At 45.5% G+C, this 22,972-nt stretch overlaps 1 protein-coding gene across 1 annotated transcript; it reads left to right on the plus strand.

Moving 5' to 3' along the window:
- Positions 1-263: 263 nt before the first annotated feature.
- Positions 264-21,924, plus strand: LOC135377304 (ubiquitin thioesterase ZRANB1-like). Its single transcript, XM_064609640.1, has 11 exons — positions 264-551; positions 771-1,129; positions 3,380-3,688; positions 6,254-6,394; positions 10,203-10,484; positions 11,453-11,651; positions 12,577-12,648; positions 15,795-15,993; positions 16,782-17,026; positions 18,987-19,213; positions 19,808-21,924. The coding sequence occupies exons 2-11, from the start codon at positions 983-985 to the stop codon at positions 20,021-20,023; spliced, it is 2,037 nt and encodes a 678-aa protein (XP_064465710.1). The 5' UTR covers positions 264-551; positions 771-982; the 3' UTR covers positions 20,024-21,924.
- The last annotated feature ends 1,048 nt before the right edge of the window (positions 21,925-22,972 follow it).

Raw genomic sequence — 22,972 nt, forward strand, 5'->3', positions numbered from 1 at the left:
AATTTGGTATTGATCCATTCAGAATATCAAGTCATAAGTGAAGTTAGTGCAGCAGACGAAAAGCGAAATGCTATGCTTGTGAGGGGAACGTAATACTTTGCTCACAAGTACGTTAGCAAAGACAGAAACTGATAATTATGCCTCCATGTTTTTTATTTCTGTAAGTATCAGTTTCTGTAATAACAGTTGCGTGATTTCTTTGCCGTTTAGTTCGATATAGTTATCGGTTCGAGCAACTCTGATGAGCGCCGCCATCTTGGTTGGTGTTATACACCAAAACGCTAAAAACAAACATGGAAGCACAGCTGCAGTCATAACGATTTGCCCCTTTGGCTCATGTGCCGGATTATGCCAATAACAACGGAGACAAAGTTTCGTTATTAAAGGTGGAATGTGGACACTTCATTGGACGCTACATACCTGAGCTGTCATTGAGTCGGTGACGCAATAGAGACGACTGAAATGCCTGGTAGAACTGAACCTGTAGGCCTAGTTCTACTGCTATGATGATTGAGATATCACGCCGTAGATGCCTTAATTACCCTACTAGGGTGAGTGGTCACTACAGAATTCGCTTGTCCTTCTTGCTAAGACCATAGCGGCGAATGAAAACCTTATCGAGCTGGAGGAGCTGTACATTCAATGCCCTTGGAACTAAATCGTCTTAAGAGAATGTTTTGGTAATCATGACTCGACTCAGGTGTATCTTCCACAGCGTGGCTGTGTCTATAATTTTTCTCAATGTTACCGTACTACCTTTTACGTTACAGAAACTGCGTTAGTGCTCGTACACCCCTCCTGTAAATGGTAATTCTTCAACGAAGCACCTATGCAGTAGAGCACTATCGACTGCCCCGTGTGTGAATAAATCGAGCCGAAGTTGCGAGACAAGGACTAAAGTGACGTTGCCTATGACCCAAGCAACGGAGGCCAGCCAACTCGTGTTCAGGAAGCTTCCTGCAAGCGACGTCCTGGATGCACCATGAGCAGGCAAAGTTGCAAGTGGGTCTGCCAACATTGCACCTACGAGAACTGGCCCAAGGCTCTGCGCTGTACGATTTGCCTCAACCCTCGGCCACCGCATCTCATTGAAGAGGAGGCCCCATTGGAAGAGCGTGATATTTACAAGGTGAGGTGGGATCGTCACGATATACCTCAATTAATTCGTGGCTTCCTGTAACACCTCGGTTATCAGAGTTGCGCTTCTCAATCCCGTACGTGTTCGAATGGAAGCTTTCTCCGTGCAACTGTTCGTACTCCCGTAGTAAAAAAAGAAAAAAAAAGACCTCATTGGGCCGGTTAGTACCGCATACTGAAGTTAGAAAGCACTAGAGGCGAGACAATAAAAATGACAACACACTATAGTAGTCGCGTTCAACTTAAGAAGGAAAAGAAATCTAGTCCGTCGGCTCTCGAAATATTATTGCGCCGCAGATAGGGTGGCTGGACGCAGAGAGGTCACGGTCGCTCCTCCGCCAGATAATGTAATCCGTCACATTCACTCTGCTTCCGTATTGGCTGTTTCGACTGGCCACATGACACTGCGCTGCGTGGTGGCGCTGCAGTATTTCTCCTGGCGCGTTATTGCGTCTCCCTATCTCCAACGGCGTCTGTAGTTGCCGGACTAGATTCCTTTTCCTTCTTAAGTTGAAAAAAGTATAGTGATGCAAAAATATCGAAATGTTCGATATTTATAAATATCAACTTTGTAAAAAATAATGAATAAAATCGATTAAAATATAGATATTTAGATGTATATATATACTATATAGATAAGAATAAAAGTTGAGAAGGCCACAAAGTAAATACAGTTATGAAGGAATGAAAGGCAAACAACGGAGGGTAGGGGAAGTAAAAAACGGGGCGATTTCTTACAATTTAAACTAATAGAAAGATATCTAGGGGTATGGTCAACGTTGCGGCGGAAGCTCCGCCTTCTTCGGGACTAAGAATAAAATAAATCGCCCCGTTTTTTTACTTCCCCTACCTTCGTTGGTTGCCTTTCATTCCTACTATATCGATATATACAGGGTGTCCCAGAAAATGTGTCATTGATTTATAATAAAAAAAACTACACCACCTAGGGTCATGCGGTCAATGGCATTTGTTCTTACTGGGTTTTTGCCACCTCCGAATGTGAATGTTGTGTAAGGTAAGTTTAATTATGTAAATTTTTGCGAGTCTAAGTCAGAAATTTGCCAAGTAAAGGTCACTTTTTTACCCCACTAATGTGAAGAGCGTGTCTAATTTACTCAAATTAATGATAATTGACAGGCATATTTAGGAGCTATCCCATCGGAAAAAATAGCCGAACATCATGCTCTATGGAGGTTGCACAGAATAGCGCACGATGAATTTTTCGGCGCAATCTTTGTCAGTCCGACGAAAGGAGGCTGGAAACCCAGCCCTTCCCGACATCGCAGAAAGAGATAAAACAGGCACGGCTTATCGCGTCCGACTTTCGCTGGGATAATGCTTTCCCTCTCCCAATTTTAGGAACTGTTACTTTTTCTACTATCACTCTGTGGGCTGGCTTTGGAACCTCCTTTCGTCGGACTGAGAGCGATTGCGCTCAAAAAGTCATCGCGCGTTATGGTCCGGTGCTCCGAAAGGCATGATATTCGGCTATTTTTTTCAGATACGATAGCGCCTTAATATGCCTGTCAATTATCAATAATTTGAGTAAATTCGGCACTCTCTTCACATTGGTGGGGCAAAAAAGTGACCTTTACTTGGCAAATTTCCGAGTTCAGTTCGCATAAATTTACATAATTAAGCTTAGGTTCCATGACATGCACATCAGGAGATGGCAAAAACCTAGTAAGAACAAATGCCGTTGACCGCATGATTCTATGTGGCGTAGTTTTTTAAATTAAAATTCAATGACACGTTTTCTGGGACACCCTGCATACTATATATAACTTCTCAATGTATGGTATCGCAGAAGCACCAGCATAGAAGCATGTCTAAGGCCCTTCTTTTTCTGCCGCGGCAAATCCTGAATTCCGCAGGAGGGAACTATGAATTCTGCATTTTTCCGCGGTAAAAGGCGAATTGCCCTAGTTCAGACAAAAAATACTCTCTGTTAGCTCTTAGTGTGGAGGTACACGGTTACAACATTTGTGACTTTTGTGACTAGCATAACAAGCTACAGTGTACTTTCATATCATGGCCTAGTGGCCTTATCCGGTTCGCACATCTACGCTGTAACACAAGCCGACCCGGAGCGAGCAAAGTCCGTTCATCATGTGCCTAGATTTCTGCAAAATTCGGCGCAAAACCTCACATTCCGCGGCAGACCCACGATTCCGCGAATTTGTGCGGAATCGCGGGAAAAAAAAAGAAGGGCCCTAAGCACGACCAACATTTCTGCCCGCAGATTTCACCGTTGGTGGCCGAGCCAACTGCACCGTCCATCCCCTGTTCCAACCCGTACCAGAAGTGGTCGTGCATCCGTTGCACCTATCTCAACTGGCCCCGCTCGACCAAGTGCACCCAGTGTCGAGCGCCACGCAGTCCTCCGCCGTCGGCGGGGGCGAGCCCGCCGGTGACCAACTACGCGGGGGCTCCGAGTCGCAGCCCTCCCCCGGCCCAGGCGACGACGTCCACTGAACTCCCCAACGCGTGTAGCGATTCCAAGTGGGCCTGTCATGCCTGCACCTACGAGAACTGGCCCAAGTCGCGCAGGGTAGGTATCGCACGGGTCTCTCTGCCTGTTCGTATCCGAATCTTGCGGGGTAGGGTCGGAAATATTTATTTATTTATTTATTTTTATTTACAGTGAACCCTCGTTAATATGACCCCCGATAATATGACATTCTCACACTTTATGACAGTTTCTCTTGGGAGCCGTTCCGCCGCCACGTAAATCCATCTCGTTAGTACGACAATCCGCTTATCCGACTATGACTGAGATTTTTTGTCACAAGTAGGGTCAAACCCGGGTATTATCTTCCCGTTATTATGACCACATCACATGACCCGCAGAGTAGCCTCGGGGAGAAGCTACAACACATACCCCAGACAGAGGGTGACACGTGTTGAAGTAGGACGCCAAGTTTTGGGATGACTCCCGATGTTGTTGACCTCGGAATTACCCTTAGCGCTCTTCGGACTGCTAAAACACTGTAGGGCTCAAAACAGCAGTGACCACCAGACCAGGTCACACTGTGCACCTAGGAATGTCCTGAAAGAAGCGGTCTCAGGGGTCAACGGATTGTGGGTCTCTCGTTATTATGACAACTCACCTTATGACCAAAATCTGCGGGAACGCTGGTGGTCATATTAACGAGGGTTCACTGTATTTTTTTTTTATTTACCCTCGGGGCAGAAGCATTACAGAGGGGAGAGCGGGACATTTCCAAAAAAGAACACCGATACGACACAGAGCCAGTAACACAAAATTATATACGAGTAACAGTTAGTCGGCAACAGAAAAATGTTCGGACAGTGAATCTTTTTAGTGCTGGATGTCGGTGATCGAAGCGATGGAAGTGGGAAGCTGGTTCCATTCAATGGATGTTCGTGGAACAAATGATTTTGCAAATGCGTATGTTAAGTAACGAAGGATGCCGACTTTCTGCTTGTTGTCTAATCTTGGTGATATGTAACTCGGACTAAGGATGAGTGACGTTTTCAAAGCAGGGTTATAATATAAAATAATAAATAATAATAATAAATAATAATAAAACTTGTGAAATAGGCGGAGACGACATATTTTACTGTGCAGTGACGGTGGTGGCAGATGAAGGTTAGTTTTCACTAAGGTGACGCTGGTATACGTAACTGCTTATAGGTAATAAATAGGTACGTATCTGCTTTTCTCCGGTGCTGCCACCGACAAACCCAACACGAGCCTCGGGGTGCCAAAGGACATGAACAATTGCAATATGGCAGGCAATAGTGCATTTCTTGATGGAAAGTAAACTGTTCCGAGGCTGAAACACAAACACAGAAACACAACACAAGCCTTAGGGTGCCCAAGAACATGAATAATTGCAATATGGCAGGCAATTGTGCATTTCTTGATGGAAAGTGTACCGAGGCTGGAACTAAAAAACAGACGAACACAATGCGAGCCTCAGGGTGCCTAAGATGTCCCTTTATTTATTAGCGCCCACGAACGCCGCAGTCGTCTACATAATGGTGTGCGAACGTGCGAGAGAAAAAGCGAGAGATTACAGCAAACAAATGCCTGCCAACTCTCCCTGATTATCCGGGAGACTCCCGAATTTCGTTCAGCCTCACTGTTGTACGGACGCGCCTCCCAATCTGCTGGAAAATTGGGGCTTCGGGCTTTTTTTCTCTCTCATTTTCCTTTAAAAGCTGTGCAGACGTATTCCTGAAGTGTTAGACAGCCCGTAACGCGTGTTCATGACTGGAGGCAGACCGCGTGTTTCACCGTGTCCGCGTTTCTCGAGACGACGCGCTGTTGTCAGACTTGTGCCCGTTACTCGAAAAAAGTAATTGATTACCATTACCAATTACCCGACTTCAAATGTAATTAAGTAACGAGTAGAAAAGTAACGCATTACTTCGGTCATTACTCTGCATTCACGCAAATTATAACTGCCTTTGTGTGCCTCAGAAAAAAAAAAAAGGTTCAACAGCGGAACAGCTGAAATAATAAGGTAAACAAAAACACGTAGGACAAGGAGGTCTGTACGCCCGGGAAGACGTTGACCCGATTGTGGAAGAGCATTGCGTGGAACTTCCCCATGACTCACTAAACCTCCAAAGCTTCAGGTACCATCACACTGGTGTAGGAAGAGATTAGGGAGAGAGACTCTGAAATTCCAGAGCGTTATTACAGTGACCTCCGCTTGCTATAGTAGAACAGCCCCTCAAAGGCTGATGGCACCAGGGGCTTGACTTGGGGCAGAACATCTGAAAGATAAGCTAATCTCTGCCGGAAAAGTAATCAATTACTGAGTAATCGATTACTCAGAAAAGTAATTGATTACTCAAAAAATTACTCAAAAAGGTAATTGATTACAAGCAACGCAATTACTAGTAACGCGTTACGCACAAGTCTGGCTATTGTCCTATCATCGACCCAGTCTCGTACGGTAGTTCCGCCCCCTCCGATGGCGCTCAGCAGACAGAAGAAATACCGGTACGAGTTTCTCGTACGTGCCAAATGCCTTTTCACTGGTTTTCTGGTTGAGCACGACGGTCAGCGACGTTGATTTCGCAAACTAAATTAAATTAACACCCTGCACCACTAATTTTTTTTTTCCCATCCTCAATGCAGTGTGTGATATGTGGCACTCCACGACCAAAGGCAGACTCTCCCATGGGCACCCTAGACTGTGAGGAAATGCGCAGATATGTGCCAGGATCTCCGACATTAGGTGCTCCTGCCCCGGGTTACCGTCGAGCGTCTGAGATTGAGGTGAGTTCTCTCATAAACTACTGCCTGTGTTTCAGTGTCGCGTGCCCCCCAAAAGCATCATTTTGTTTATTTATTTATTTGCAATACTGTTAGCCCTTCAAAGGGCTGTTGTACTGCTGTCAGACAGGCACACTTGCGGCCTGAAGTCCAATGGCCTTACGAAAGGGCTGAAATACGGCCTTAAACCATGGGGGCAGCCAGACGGTATCCTATTCTATTTATATTCTAAGTTTTGCCAATGATTGTCTACAGCGATAAACACATTTGTGAACGATGAAAGATGAAAGTCGCTGAAAAGGTTAGCCAGCTATAGGACTCGAACCCACATCTTCTGGATTACCGGTCCAGGGCTCTACCAATTGAGCTAAGCTAACACGCCTTCTCAGCGACTTCCAGGGTACGTCATCTGAAGGGACATACCAGTCACTCTCTCTCACTCATCCTCCTTTCGCTCTTACATTTTTGCACACTCATACACACATTCATGACAGGGATCGACGCAAGCGGCAAATGTTGAACATGAGAGAACTGACTGATGTTCTGAGGCTGGAACAACATAGAAGGGACAATCACATACAAGGCCTCAAGTTGCCTAAGAAATTAACGATGAAAGATGAAAGTCACTGAGATGAAAGATGAAAGTTTGCCGCTTGCGTCGATCCCTGTCGTATGAATGTGTGTATGAGTGTGCAAAAATGTAAGAGTGAAAGGAGGACGAGTGAGAGAGAGTGACTGGAACAACATAGAAAGGACAAATACATACAAAGCCTCAAATTGCCTAAGAAATTAATCCGGTAATCCAGAAGGTGTGGGTTCGAGTCCTACAGCTGGCTAACCTTTTCAGTAGGGCTGTGCGAATATTCGAAATATTCTATATTTGTACCGAATAACGGTACCGCGCTATTCGTATTCGAACCGAATAACATTTTATCAAATATATTCGAAATTCTGCAAGCTGGCTTCACCTCATGCCTCTAAGCATTGAGCGAAGCCTACTTTACATTTCAGCGACTCAAATATATCCTGCGAGGCGGCTTCTCCTTATGCCCCTGAGTGTTGGGTGAAGCTTACTTTACACACAGACTCGCAAAAACAGCGCAAAAACGGGACGTGAATATATCCTGCAAGTTGGCTTCGCCTCATGTCTCCGAGCGTCAGGCGAAGCCTAGTTTACAGTTCTGCCAGTGGTGCCGGTTGCAGGAATGCTTTAAAAGTGTAATTTGAGGGATCACTGAAAATTGCCACTTTTGAGAAATATTTTAGCAAATGTTGGCAGGGAAGTTTAAGTTATTTTAGTTATTTTGAGCTTCAGCTGGGGGATCAGCTGTGACACCGTAGAAAAAGGATTTCATCAGACGGTCTGCCACGTTATGTCTGGGTACTAGATTCCATCCAGAATTACAATTTTCAGGAGAATTCTAGCACAAATGTATTCATCAATGAAATATGTGAAACACAAATTACAGGTAACATTTAGAGGGGTGTGCAAACTTTTGGCCTTACAAATGATGAAAAGTTTTGAGTTTCCTGGTGTAGCAAAGCTAGCGTCAGCCAAAGTCTAACAAACTACAACTGAGCACCTGGCTTCAATGCAGACTTCTGCTTACTATTCAGCAGTAAGTACACACGTGTGCGTGGTATTCGACATTATTTGATTCGCAACCATTTGAAGATTTTACTATTCGATTCGTATGGTGGTTCGAACCCAAAAATCACTATTCGCACAGCCCTACTTTTCAGTGACTTTCATCGTTAATTTCTTAGGCAATTTGAGGCTTTGTATGTATGTGTCCTTTCTATGTTGTTCCAGCCTCAGAACATCAGTTCTCTCACATTTGTGAACGTTTAATGGGGTTCGTGAAATACCATTTGTTCTTGCTGTGAGCACTCGGGGGAAAAAAAAGCGTTTGGTTGGTACTTACGCCGAGTTGCCGAGTGAAAACCTCCAATAAGTTTGTCGAGTTGCTCGTGCACCAGCCAATCATGGGACGGGCAGTGGCACGTGACTTGTGGTGTCACCTTTCAGCTTCACACAAATAATCATTTTTTTTGCAGATGATGTTCTCTTGGCTCGAAGCAAACAAGTTTTGCTTTGAGCTACTGAGTTGGTGCGTGTGAACTAGGGTTGCCATCTGTCCAGATTCCACCCAAACAGTTCGGGAATTCGAGGCTCGCGTTCGGTGTCCGGACGGAGGTGGAATCTGGACGTAAATGTTAGGAGATTCGCCAAGTCGGAGTAAAAACCTTACGACTTGAGGTTTTTTGGTTTTTGTCATCGTCGCCAATGGTTGAGCGATAGCTAAAATGAGTAATCAAAGCTACGTTGAGCCATGTGTAGACATTGTAGACAACCCCTCATCTGTTAAATGAAACCTCCATACCCAGGGCTCAGCTTTCAAGTCTCAAGAATTCGATACGGTCCCTCACAATCCACTTCATCCAATCCGAGACTGAAAAAAAAATGGAGGGACGCATGGAATGGCCCAACAGTAACAGCTTCCCATATACAGGGTGTGTACAGATAAACCTAAGTGACATTTGCGCACTTAGCTCGTCGTCGTACTCTGCTTACTTAACTGATAAACTGATAACAAATAACTTAAGCTCTACTTAACTGATAAACTTCCATAGGCGCTTGATGGCACATTTATGCGTGCGAAAGCTACAGAAAAATCGTGGGAGCCTCAGCGTAAAAAAGAAACAAGAAAACATTGGCTTCCGTGCATTAGAATAGGGCAATATGGCGGTCTCAGGAGAGTTGCGTGCAGGTACCACTAGGGGGCACTACCGACGAGCATCCGTGTGGGTTTCTCGTTCGGGTTTCTGCACCGCTAGCTCCCCTAGTGGTACCTGAATACAACTCACCCGAGACTGCCATGTTGCCCTATTTTAATGAACAGAAGCAGATGTTTTCATCGCTCTGTTTATTTTATGCGCCGAGTATGGCTTTCACGATTTTTTTTCTGTAGACTTTGCTTGATTTCGGTAAGTAGACGAGTTACGTGTGCAAATACCACTTAGGTTTATCTGCACACACCCTGTAGAACGTGTAGTTTGAGATATTTCACATAGCACTGGGCGCAGCACAAATGAAATTGGCTGGACCAATAAAAAAAAGCAACATTACGCATTCCAGCCAGCCTGGTCAGGGGCCAGGGGCTCAGCGTTCGATATATTGGGTGTTCCGAGGTACCGAAGTTCGATAAAACCGTGTTTTGCAGGCAATAATTTGAAATATACGGGTTCGAAGTATGGGTTCGACTGCATCCTCAAGGTCGATGACTGACTGGGACAGCCTATTCCATAATTCAATAGTATCAGGAAAAAAATGAGTACTTGAAAACATGAAGACGCGCATTGTATGGCTCGATGCACCTGTTATGGTTGGTTATTTGGCTGTATGAACCTGTACGTGTGGTGTATTTGTTGCTGTCACTGTTCAATTGACCGTAGAAACAGTTGAAGAATGTAGAGGGTTGGGTCAAGGGTCCACTTGGAAGAAGTCGCAGCAAAAATGTAAAACACTGAAGCTTTCCTTTAACGGTTACAAGCTTACATGCAGTCCACTGCAAAGGAAAGCGTCAGCGTTTTAGCATGACTGTGACCAGATGTAGAGTGTTTGTGATTAGACATAATAAGCCTTACTGCCATTTTAGGGTGCTAATGCAAACGTGCACACGATGTGCACGTTTTCTCGCTCGAGTTTTCTTGCTTCCTGACTCAAGAAAAAGGAGAGTGCATTTCTGTTCGGCTAGAATCGGGATGCCGTAGCGTGAACGACGTCCCTAACTGTGTGCCGTCATTTTAGCTGCAGCGAGCGCCGGTGCTGCCCTCTGGTGGCATTGACGAGGCCGGCAATGCCAACAACTATGTGAACAGTTGCCTGCGTCGGAAAGCGCGGGAGACGGACCGACTGTGGCTGAGTGCGTGCCGAGGGGTGGTCGAGGGCCAAACGGATCCCGTTGCTCGCTACCTGGCCACCGGAGGCGATCCAGCGCGCCAGCTCACCCACGCCGAGGCAGCGCTTCTTGCTCGTCAGGCCATATGCGACGTTGGTTTCACGCTTGCTCATCTTGCCATCAGATACGAGGTACGTTTTTGTGGGGGGAAGGCGAGAAGTCGGGCAGAGTAAAAACAAAAAAATCGTATCTTTACTCAAGTTTGTTGTTTGGAGGAGAGAGGTCTATGAAATATACAGGGTGGGTGCTCTCAAAGGTCAGTCGCATTTTCGTGCGTGATGCGATGCTTCCTCGACCGATACCTCGTTGACGCACAGACTTTGGCTGCCTCAGAGTAAAGAATTTATGTCGGAGAAACCTACGAAAAAAATTGTGGGTACGAAGCACTGTGTAACGAAATAAATACGACCACGCCAAGTTTCGTACCTATCCATCAGTAGATCTATAGCATTTGAAAAAAATATGTTTGAAACTTGAGACGAACGACTATCAATCTGCAAACATATTTTTTTCAAGCGCTATCACTTTGTAGAAAAAAAGTGAGAAGACAAAGCAAATTTTCACCTCCTGCATTTCCTATGGCCTACATACCGCCCGCAAACCGCCATTTTTTCCTCTGTCTGCTTCTCATTCACATCACCACGTATAGGTGGCGCTGCCTCGCAAAACCCTGCATCTGGTCCACCTAGTTGTTGGTTGTTCCATAGGTTCTGGTTTTGCTTCGCCTCCAGGCAGCGCCACCTATACGTGGCGACGCGAACGTGAAGCGGAAAGAGGAAAAAAATGGCGGTCTGGCGGGCGGTATATAGGCCATAGGAAATGCATGGGGCGAGAATCTGCTTTGCTTCTAACTTTTTTTCTACAAAGGGATAGCATTTGAAAAAAAAATATGATTAAAACTTGAAGCGAATGACTAGCAGTCTGCAAAGTTTGAAGCGCTAGAAACGTCATTTTCTATTTTTACGACGGGATCAAAATGTGTAACCTTTGCTAAATTCACCCTGTACATACTACATCACTTGAAACAACGTGGTTTGAAACATGGTTTCGAGTCTTTTTCTTTTCTTTCCTTTCTTTCTTCTTTTTTTCTGCAACTCAGCGTGAAGAAATCCTGGCGCTGCTCTTGTCAAGTACCGGCGTGGGAAGCGGCCGCCCAGTGGCCAAACGGGTACCTTCGGACGCTTGTCCCGATGTGGCAGCTGACATTCGTCGCCACGTGGCGGCCTCGTTCAAACAGCGCAAGGGGCCTTTCTCCTGCTACTTTGTCACAGAGTGTGTTACCTTTGCCCTTCCTACAGGTACGTTGCCACCCCGGTGTACCCGTACTGGTATCATATATTGTTGCGGCACACCACGTAATACGGTAGAACCTCGATATAGTGAAGAAAAACTGTGGTCCCTCTATAGTGAAGGCAGTTATAATAAAGCAGCTGGTGTAGTGAAGGCAAACATTGACACAAAACCATGCAGTTGTGTAAATGTTGGATGCTCAATGCGATTATATGTATGTCAAAAGAAAAGTTGTCCTTGGGAAGCAGAAGCTGCTTCACAAAGTGGATGCCCGTAGTGTGAAATGTAAAGGCATTGCAAAGATGTTTGGGATATCCGAAGACATGATTTTGAGCCAAACTAGCATCAGGCGGCAAAGACTGAGGATGTGTACATATGACAGTGATGGGAAAAGTACTTCAAAATTGAACTTGGAGTAAAGTACCAGGTACCTGGCATAAGTAGTACTTTAAGTGCAGTACAAAAGTGTACCACATCGCAAATGTACTTCATGTAAAGTGCAAAGTACCGGGCAAAGTAGTTTAAAGTACTCATCAGGTACATTGGTAGATGGGTAGAAATCCAGCAAACCGGTAGAGAAGTACGAAGGGAGTTGCCTCTGGACAGGAGCCGCCAATATTTCGAACACAGACTGTTCTTCTTCGGGGCACCGTCCTCATCATTGGCGTGGTACTTAAAGGGTTAGGTATGGAGTGTTAAAGGTTCATGCGAATTGTGGATCAACAGCCCCGAGGGAAGAAAGGGTGCATACGGGCTTCTACGGCCGGAGTGAATGGCAGCTTTGTTAGAGTGTGAAGGGGATTATGTGAACGAAGTGATCTTGGCTCTGGAGCCAAGATCACTTCGTTAAACCATAGCAGTAGGCAAAGATGCAATATGTGCTGTCGCATTAATTTTTTGCCTACTTTTGTCTGTTTTTTTTTTTTCTCACAGAAATCCGGCAGTTTCATCCATCGGTGCAAAAAATATTGTTTGACGAGCTTTTAGACCAGGATGTCCAAAAAGGTGAGCAGTTTGCAATGCATCCAGTGCTACCACACACTTTGTAGAATGCATTCGTGTGTTTTAAATAGTGATGTCACGAAGCTGTCGACGTCCAAATTCGAAGTAGTTCGCTGAGGTTCGGCTATGTTGCACACAAACACAAGTCTGTCTGAATATGAAATATGAAGTTGAAAAGTTGAAATATGGCAGTCATGGAAAAATCCAGGCGGAGGAGGGAATCGAAAGGCACACCTCTCGATTGCCGGCGTCAGCTTTCCGACGACATTCAACTGGCGGAACACACGTGCACTCTCTTCACATCCTCTCCTGCATTTTTTTTTTCCTCATACATACAACACACGGGTGCACTCTTAAAAAAAGGGTGTACTTTAACTCCTTTTTCTTGCCACATATATATCACTCCCTTTTCGAGAGTACAATTGCTCTCAACAAAGGGGTCTCCTCACTCCCTCAGGGGAGTAACAGTGCTCCCTTACTCCCTGCTGGAGTGTAATTAGAGCCTGAAGTTTTCGGGTTTTACCCGATTCTTCCCCGAATTTGCACCCCGAATTGAAGGTTTCATCCTTTAGGGTGAAACCCGATTTTTACCCGGCAAATTCCCCTCACTGGGATGTCTGTAGGAATGCATTAACTTACTTGTTTGTCAGCAAATGCAGTTACATTACCGTTTGTACCAAACCATTACAGCTACAGTAGAATCTCGATGATACGAATCTCACGGGGTCGCGGAAAAAATTCGTATTATCCGAAATTCGTATCAAACGAATTAAACAAGAAAATAGACAGTGACTGTTCATTTTCCGTTACTCTCAACGAAAGAGGTCGGTTGTAACGCTTTTATGTCTCCGTTTTTGGCCAATGCTGCCCAAATACGCGAGATGATTCAAAAGACGTAGCACGTGCTTTTCACCCGCGAGTCGCGCGGCAGTATTCTAAAGCGAGCTTCTCTTAAAGCACGCAGGCGTTAGGTGAAGCCGACTTGCGGAATGGTGACGCGTAATGTTGCCACAAGTTGTCCTGATATGTTCCCCCCACGTGTTCTGGTCGTTGTTTTCCACCAGAGCAATGTCACACAGCTTCGTGGTTTATTGTTGCGAGGGGGGTAAAAAGGTCATAACAGAGATAAGGTTCGTTCAATCTCTTTGATCTTATCTCCACCACCAAACCACCACCACCAAAAGGAAAGTCATTGCTTGCATTGCGCTACATGATGTAAGGAAGTTTGTGGTGAGGATCGCCCTCCCTTTTCGAAAGACGCAGCAGCATGACTCGCGCGCTCTCGCGTCACGGGGGAACGACCTCTGTCGCATCCTCGGCTCATTCGTATCATCCGTAAAGGCAAGATAACGCGTCTGTATCATCCGAACTCTAATACATGGGAAGAATAGGCATTCCGTCCGGGACCGGAGAAGAATTCATATCATCCCGAAATTCGTATAATCCGTGATCGTATCATCGAGATTCTACTGTAGTTTGAGTAACTGAGCCCGATTTCTCCCCGAATTCGCATGGATTTAGTGCACACGTTTATTTACCCGATTCTTACCCCCCGAATTTAGAAAAAAAATATTTCCCGAAAACTTCAGCCTCTAAGTGTAATATTACCCTCCAGTAGGGGGTTAGAGCGTAATCCCACTCCCCACAGGGAGTGAGGAGGCTCCGTTTTTGAGAATATAGTTGTACTATCCACAAGGGAGTTACTATATATGTGGCAAGAAAAACGAGTCAAAGTACACCCTTATTTTTTTTAAGACTGTGAGGCAGCATCAAAGGTGATAGAAAGTACTTGGCATACTCCAAGGCATCCGGAACGTGCAAGACACGCGGCACGGTGCTTCATACGTAGGGTTGCTCGTTTGCGGGTTTGGATTTTGGCAATTCGGGGTGTCTAAATCGGGTGATATTTTCACGCAAAAATTCGAAAAGAAATCTGGTGTTTCCTGCCCCATTTCATGTGCCATCGAGGATTTTCGGGTGAAACCCAAGTCGTCTCTTTCAAGCCACTGTTGTGATAATGAGCCCAGAAATCACAAATTTTATTGTCCCGCGATTACAACGGGCAAACTTTGCCGGTGTACAAAAGGTTCACGTGTTACGTGTTAACGTGTCATTATCGTGTTCTATGGCCCCCTATGGCTCGCACTGGTGGGAACAGGTGACCAGACAAGGAGCACTTCGAACTGGGCCCCTGAATGTCCTGGGGAATTGCAACATGTGTCCCAGCTGAATGGAAGCTTGTCCTTAGGATCGTCAGTGCAGGATTATAAGAGGAAGACACACAGGTCCCCCTCCCCCTCTCGAAGTCGTACCTTTTGCAGTGCATTTGGGAGAGGGGAAGCGAGGAGAAATCCACCTCCCCCATGTAGAGTTCCCTAGAACACCTCCTGAAATATTTTTCTAGCCACTTATACTATAGGGCCTGACTTTTTAGGGTTAAACCCGTATCCGCCCCATATTTACCCCCCCGAACGAAATCTGTAAAATTCGGGTTTAACCCGAATCTACCCGAAAGCATCCGGGTCGCGTGGCACACTCATAAGCGTGCATTAAAATAAAGTTTGATAACATTGCTAAACATTAGTTTCATGTTAAGACAAATTTTTATTAAACAAAAAAAATCACCCGAATACACCCGAATTCCTGACTACAGAAAATATGCCGTAACGGGATTTAACCCGAATACACCCGAATTTTCAAATAAAGAATATCACCCGATATTTACCCCCCGTATTCGGCCAAAAATAAAACCCGAAAAAGTCAGGCCCTACTTATACATGGCTTCAGGATAAAACCCGGAAAAACCACAAAATCAGTCAAACTTGTCAACTTGCGAACTTTGAATTCGTGAAAGGTTGCCAACATTGCTAGTTTTAAAGGTCTCGTTTAATTCAAGAACGCATAAGCTAAAGCTGGTTGGCTCTGCTGTACTGTACAGTGTGCTCGTGTTAGTATTTCAAATTTGGATATTTCCTACTCCCAGTTAATTCAAACAAATTCCAACATTACGTGTGGCCACATTTTCAGTGGTTTAGAACCAGCTTAAGTCGTACTTTTCATTCCATCAGTGCAGTGTTCCTGCATGGAGAAAATGGCCACTAAGTCCAGTCTCGGGTGCGTTTCTAACGAACGTTCTCCTATTGCTGCAGAGCTTGAGGAAGAATCATCAATCATCAACTGGAGCCTGGAGCTCACGGAGACCCTGGGCTCGCGTCTTTATGCCCTGTGGAATCGTAGTGCTGGCAACTGTCTTCTAGACTCTGTGTTGCAGGCCACTTGGGGCATCTTTGACAGGGACAACGCTCTCCGGAGGGTTCTCGGGGATACCCTTTGTGAAGGTGCTTCTGTGTAAGTTGTTGCTTCGTTCTACAGATGGCAACTACCGTAATTTCACGCGTATACGCCGCACTGCAGGTAAGCCGCAGGAGGAGTTTTTGGGAACGTTTTGAAAATTCTCTGGCAGATAAGCTGCAGGAGGCGTTTTTAGGAATATTTTGAAAATTTTCTGACAGATAAGCCGCACTCGCAGATAAGCCACAGGAGGTGTTTTTTTTTTAACATTTTGAAAATTCTCTGGCAGATAAGCCGCGAGCAATACGATACGAGTGATTTGTTCATAGACCATAGAGAAGGCTGTAAACCCTGAGGTCAATATTCCGAGATCGGCGTAGCGTACAACAACGGAGGTCAGATATAGAGCTCTACCAATATCGGATTGGGCCCTTGTTGGGCGTTCTTCGTGGACTGATGGGGTCAATGGTCTTCCAGAAGACGTGAATCACAGTCACCACTCTCGTTAAAGCTACTTGAGGGAATGCACCAGGAAGATCAATCTCCTCGAATGTGGACCCGTCCCTGTTACGCACTGTTCGCGCATCTGCAGGGCAGTGCTGGTCCACAGACACTGCCGGCCCTTTCATTAAAACCGGCGTACGGGGAAAATACCGGGGAAAAAATCGTCCTCCATTATTTCCTCCAAACTCACACACACAACCTACAAACGGTACAACGTTGCTTGAACGCCGCGCCACTCTCCCCACCGTCTCCCAAAACTTGGTTTCATTCGTCCTCACGCTCGTCAACCCATGCCCCCAAAGTAACGGGGCCTACCGTAATTGTGCATTCTGTGCACGCAGGTTATATCCTCGTTGGAAAGACGCCGAGACCCTCCAGGCCAGGCTGCTTCACTTTTCACTGGACGAAGCTCAGTGGCAGGAGGACTGGGGCACGCTGGTGTCACTGGCGACCCAGCCGGGCTCCGCCCTCGAACAACTTCACATATTTGCTCTAGCTCATATTCTCAGGCGACCGATTATCGTCTACGGCGTCAAGTACGTTAAGAGCTTCCGCGGAGAAGCCCTGGGCTACGCACGTTTTGAAGGTGAGGTTCCTCCCTTGCTGTACACACTGAATTGCAATCCTAAACTATTCAATAAGACTTGCTCCGTTACGGTCAGTGTGATATGCTCTGAACGCAAAACCTTATCGAAGGCTGCCAATTCTTTTCTGTCGTCGTTGTCTTCAGGGTCAAGCCATTGTTCGCAGGAAGTGAACTTTGAAAATAATTAGCGGTATGCAAATATTCGAAATTTCGAATACGAATCATATTCGGAAATTTGATATTCCAACCTTCAATACTTTCAACTTCCAAACTTACAATACAAACAACGAATATTCAGTGTTTTTTTTTTCTGTTTTTTTTTTCGAATATCTTATACAAGCTTACTACCAAGCTGTGGTAATTGTAATGCTATAAAGTAATTAGTTACATTATTAGTAATTAATTACTTGCAGAATTACGTTCAATAATGTGTGTTTGTAACTGTAATTGAATTACTTTTGGAACTACAGTGACACCTCGCTAATTTGAACTCGCTTAATTCGAAATCCTGGATCATTGGAAGAATTTCTGCAGTCCCGCGTTTGCGCATTGCGATCTGACCACTTAATTCAAAGTATGTGCACACCACAGCCCGCTTAATTCGAAATGTTTCCCCGCACGGTTCGTTCAATGTCCTTCAGCACGGCGCATCAGTGAGTCGTCCTCAGCTTTGCGGCACACTCAAAACCATGTGCCCGGTGACTTGCCTATCATATTGCACACCCTCCTCACCATTGCCATTGCCCTCACCACACTTTCGCTTTTGCTTCCCTCACCCCTTGCTTTCTTTCTCTTGTTGCCACTTCTGTTCTTCGTATTCTCACGCGTTTTGGAATGCAACATGCAACTTGTGATCGACTGCTGTGTGAAGGAACCATGCCGAAGTACAAAACGCTGATGATCAAAGACAGAGTGGTGGTTATCGAGGCCGCAGAAGCTGGAACGTGATGGAACGCTTGCTGTCAACTATCTCGAAGAACAATGACAAGATCGTAAGACGTAACGAAGCGGACTGAGTTAACAGCCGGAATGAAGAAGCGGCTCTGCATCCGTTTTAAAGAAAGACCTTTTTCCCACCAAGCACTGGCTGAATCTACCATCGCATCTACAAGGCATTGTTATCCTTTGAGCAAAAGAAAGACACGTGTGCGCAATTGACGGTGCTATTGTCCATTAAGAAAACTCGATTACTGACAGTTGCAGGTATTGGTAACGGACTTTTTCAGAAAATAAATCATAAAAATTATGTAAGCTTTCGTTCTGCGTAGCAGTCTGTCCAGCCAGCGGAGGGTGCATTTCTCGTTAGTACGACAATTTCGCTTTGTGACCAAAAACCTGCGAGAACGGTGGTGGTGATATATTAACGAGGTTTCACCGTAATTATTAAAAACGTCCGCCCTATCTTCGTCGCACGAAAGATTGCGACCATTGAAAGCAATCTCACCGATTCCAGCTTGCGGTAATTCATCGACTTCCGAAAAGTTAATTTTAACGGGCCTCCTCGTCGTACCGCCCGAGCTCTCCGGGTCATGGAAGGGGATATAATTAGGGCCTGACTTTTTCGGGTTTTATTTTTGGCCAGATTCGGGGGTTAAATATCGGGTGATATTTTTCGTTTGAAAATTCGGGTGTATTCGGGTTAAATCCCGTTACGGCATATTCTGTCGTCAGGAATTCGGGTGATTTTTTTTTTGTTTAATAAAAATTTGTCTTAACATGGAACTAATGTTTAGCAATGTTATCAAACTTTATTTTAATGCACGCTTACGAGTGTGCCACGCGACCCGGATGTTTTTGGGTAGATTCGGGTTAAACCCGACTTTTACAGATTTCGTTCGGGGGGTAAATATCGGGCGGATACGGGTTTAACCCTAAAAAGTCAGGCCCTAGATATAATGGGCCAGCTATGGGCATTGGTGGAAGAGAGGTTTCAAAAGCGAGGATGCTTGTGTGTTTGTAGGTATCTACTTACCGTTGTTATGGGAGCCCAGCTTCTGTTGGAAGTGGCCCATCGCTCTCGGTTACACGCGGGGCCATTTCTCGGCCCTGGTACCCATGGAACCTCACCACGGAACGGAGGGGGCAGGTGCTCTCACGGAAGACCACCTTCGCCAGCAGGCAGTGTTCCTGCCACTGATGACTGCCGACCGGCAGCTCCTCCCTCTCCACTTTCTTACCCAAGGAGAGGTAAGCTGAAAACAATCAAAATAAAAAAAAAAAGAAAGAGAAACTCGATACGAACATACGCGGCATTAACAGAATGAGGTGGGCGTCGCACGCCACCACCACCCTGAGCACGGTGCGCACAGTATACTTACCCTGCGGTGCTTTGGATTTAATTTATTACTAGAGCCTGAAGTTTTCGGGAAATATTTTTTTCTAAATTCGGCTGGTTAAAATCGGGTAAATAAACGTGCGCACTAAATTCGTGCGAATTCGGGTGAAAAAACTTCCATTACACTAAAATCGGGGAGAAATCGGGCTCAGTTATTCAAACTAACTGTAGCGGTTTGGTACAAATGGTGATGTAACCGCATTTTTCTGCCAAACAAGTAAGTCGATGCATTCCTACAGACATCCCAGAGAGGGCAATTTGCCGGGTAAAAATCGGGTTTCACCCTAAAGAGGCAACCTTCAATTCGGGGTGCAAATTCGGCGAAGAATCGGGTGAAACCCTAAAACTTCAGGCTCTATTTATCCCGTACACGACGTCTCAGTGCGAGGCTTTCGTTGTTTCAAAGCCGGCCCAAAATTGCCGCTCTAAAAAAACCTGCTTTTCAGTTGGGCCGCGAGGAAGAGATAATGCGCCATTGGCTGGATTGCTGCGTCACCGAGGGGGGCATCCTTGTGGCCCAGCAGAAGGTGCCTCGTCAGCCCCACCTGGTGCAACAAATGGTGGACGAGTGGCTCGACGTCTACCGCAAGCTCTCGCATCATCGCCTCGCCGAACCCTCGGCGACGGGCTACTCGAGCGACGGTGACTCGGACCAGGAGTGATATTGCCTCCCGTTGTTTGCATCTCTCCAGTTTTGGGACATGCGACGTCTCAGAAATAGCAGCTTTTGTGTGCATTATACCGTTTGCCGCTTGATAGAATCAAGTCTAAATTTTGGCTCCTTGACCAGATGATCTGATGGATGACAAATCCGTAGCTCTGTTTGAAATATGGTCGGGTGGGTAACATATTTATGCAAATACAGGGCCATCCATTAGTTTGAGCAAGTCCAATCCATCAACATATCCAGATGAAAAGCTAGTAACCATAGCTGCAATGGCTAAGTCTTAATTTCTTTTTTTTTTTCAATTGCATCTCAAATGTGGTTAGCTAAACCAGGATGCTGGCATCACTGACAAAGGATAATATCAAACTATGTATTGAATTCCTCGACGCACAGTGACAAAGTAGACTGGACCAATATCCTTTTCGTGTCCTTCTATCGGAAGAATGTGACCAATACTTGTGTATAACGGAAATGGGAGTTTCTTTAATCTGCAGGCAGCTCAAAGGCCCCTTTTCTTAGTGGTCCTCATGTCAGTGTGTCATGTGCATGACGAAAATAACTTGCTTTAATGTGAAAGTTGGAGTAGTATGCTAGTCCTTTCTTTTTTTGTGTGTGTGTCATTGTTTATTCTATTGGTTAGGAGTCCTCCCAGAGACGATGACCTTACGCTACCCACTCTAGCCGAACACCATAAAACGGAGCGTGTCTCCTCCGCTTGTGCTGTATTTTGAGTGAATGTATGCTCATCCGTTTTTTTTTTCCACGATCCGTCGGATGTCCGACATTGGACATCTGCGGGTCGTTTCTCTGCAAGATAGGTAAGCTTGCTTGCCGAAAGAAACAAAACGCCTCCCCGGCGAGGCTGCTTTTGGTGCAACAACTTCCCGTGTCTGACCTGCGTGAGAGAAAAAAAAAAAAAAACGGTGGGGAGGGGGGTTGGACACTTTTGGGAATAAACGGGAAGGTCCTCGTTTGCACCAGGTTCACGGTGCCTTCTATAGCAAAGACCCCGCCCCGACTTTCAAAGTTGGTTACTCCTCAAACGGTGGAGGGGGGATTCCTCCCTTCGTGCATCGATTGGGCTGGACCATGCCCTCACTTGCAAAGGTTAATCCTTGCACGTCGTAGAACTTGTAGGAAACACTATTTATTTTGCCATTTCTCGAGCAGGTTTTCTAATTTATTTGAGGAGAGTGAGGTGAGGTAAGCACAACAGTTGTGATTTCCCCAGTGTAGGTGGTTTTTGTTCACAGACTATATCTCTGTACATTAGGTAAGCTTAATCTAGATTGATACATACCTATATATTAGTACAGAATTATGAGTGTACATATTGTAGGCACAAAACATGCTATGTAGAAGGTTGCCACCCCCGCCTGTGATCTTATCTCGCACCCTGGCAAAGTTCGCTGTTCCACAACAGTGCTGGATCTGTGCGAACATGAGCCCACCCATCTTTTTTGCCGACTTCCAGCCGGCTTGCAGCCGGCATTCGACGTCGGTCAGACCGCGAGCTATGGAACGATGGGTCAGCTTATGTTTCAGTAAATGCAGAGCTGCCGATATCAGCTGTACCGGTAACACCAAATCGTATATTTGCAGTTGTCTTAGCTGACATAACAAATGTGTGCAAGTGCAACATGCACATGTGAGCTCGCAGCACATAAACTTGCGCTGCGGTAGTTCATGGCAATCATTACACTTGAAAAACCTGCATGTTCTCTTTGCCCTGTAGCGAAAGCATAACACGAGTACAGTCCATCGATAACTTTTGGCCAGACCAGGGCTGGTGTGTGGAGAAAAAGAAAGTTCAGGGTGTCCAATTTGTCGGGTGCCCTCCACAAATGAAACTGAGACACTCTTATGTGGCCAAATAAAATGCGTTTGGCTCAACGTCTTGAGTTGCATTTTCTTCTTGACAATTCCCACAGCTTCATCTGATACCATGAACTGGATGGGATACTGGGGTTACAGCAGTGCTGATTGTTGTGCAGTACAGCCTCAGTATAGTGAACCATGTACTTTACCATGAACCATGTCTCATGTACTTTATTCTCTCCGTAACGAACGCAAACATTTGGCACAGGACCGAGAAGAAAAATTTCCAGCCATTGTGTAAATGTTGGACGCTCAGTGTCATTGTGTACGGAAAGGAGGCAAGTTCCTGTGCAAGAAGCGACAGCTAGCTTCGGAACATAAACAAGATGTGAAGATTTTTAATGGTATCACCAATTTCACTGTATAGTGGTTCTACTGCATTGTTATTTTGGTTATGTCGCTACTTGAATTTGAGGTGCTGTTTGTAGCTGCAGGTAGGGTACTACAGGGACAAGCCCGAAAACGCAAGCCCACCCTGGCGCTTGGGCTGGGTTCTAGTTCGAGAATTTCTGTCAGTCCTGAGCATTTGGGATTTGTTCTTCCCATTCTTTCTTTGCGTGCCATTCTCTTTCACGTTGTTTGTTAATTCTCGAAACCCATTTTGAAGGCAAGGCATTGCTGGAGTCCTTCCTTTGTACTCCAGACGAAATGTCCCACAGCGATTAAGGGACAACATTAGCATAGGCTTTCTTGCGATTTCACTTCATCAAAGCTGTGACCACGGTGATGTCCCTGGTGCAGCATTCACCAGTGCAGAAAACAAACAAACAAAAAAAGTGCAACCAGAACAGCTTAGATAAAAACCTAATATTCATGTTGCAAAACCCCTTAATTTCGTGGCCACTAAATTTTGGGAAATCTACGTGTTGCAGTTTGTGACTTCATTGATTGACTTTGTGATACGCCTGAGACTGCCTTTCCCATATTTAAAATGAGATTGCACGTGCTTGTGCTGCAAAGCAGTTCAAAATGCTCCCTACGTGAAAGTAAAGTTGACGATTGTAGAATTGTGTTCGAAATGTCAACTCTTACTCGATAGTTTTGCGTGCCCTTAAAATATGCCAAT

Source organism: Ornithodoros turicata, chromosome 1 (genome assembly GCF_037126465.1).
Source record: "Ornithodoros turicata isolate Travis chromosome 1, ASM3712646v1, whole genome shotgun sequence".
Taxonomy (NCBI): domain Eukaryota; kingdom Metazoa; phylum Arthropoda; class Arachnida; order Ixodida; family Argasidae; genus Ornithodoros; species Ornithodoros turicata.

Coding starts and splice junctions, on each gene's coding strand:
- LOC135377304 (XM_064609640.1), top strand. CDS start 983: ATGAGCAGGCAAAGTTGCAAGTGGGTCTGCCAACATTGCACCTACGAG. Junction 6,395..10,202: donor GTCGAGCGTCTGAGATTGAG/GTGAGTTCTCTC, acceptor CCGTCATTTTAG/CTGCAGCGAGCGCCGGTGCT. Junction 19,214..19,807: donor ACTTTCTTACCCAAGGAGAG/GTAAGCTGAAAA, acceptor CCTGCTTTTCAG/TTGGGCCGCGAGGAAGAGAT.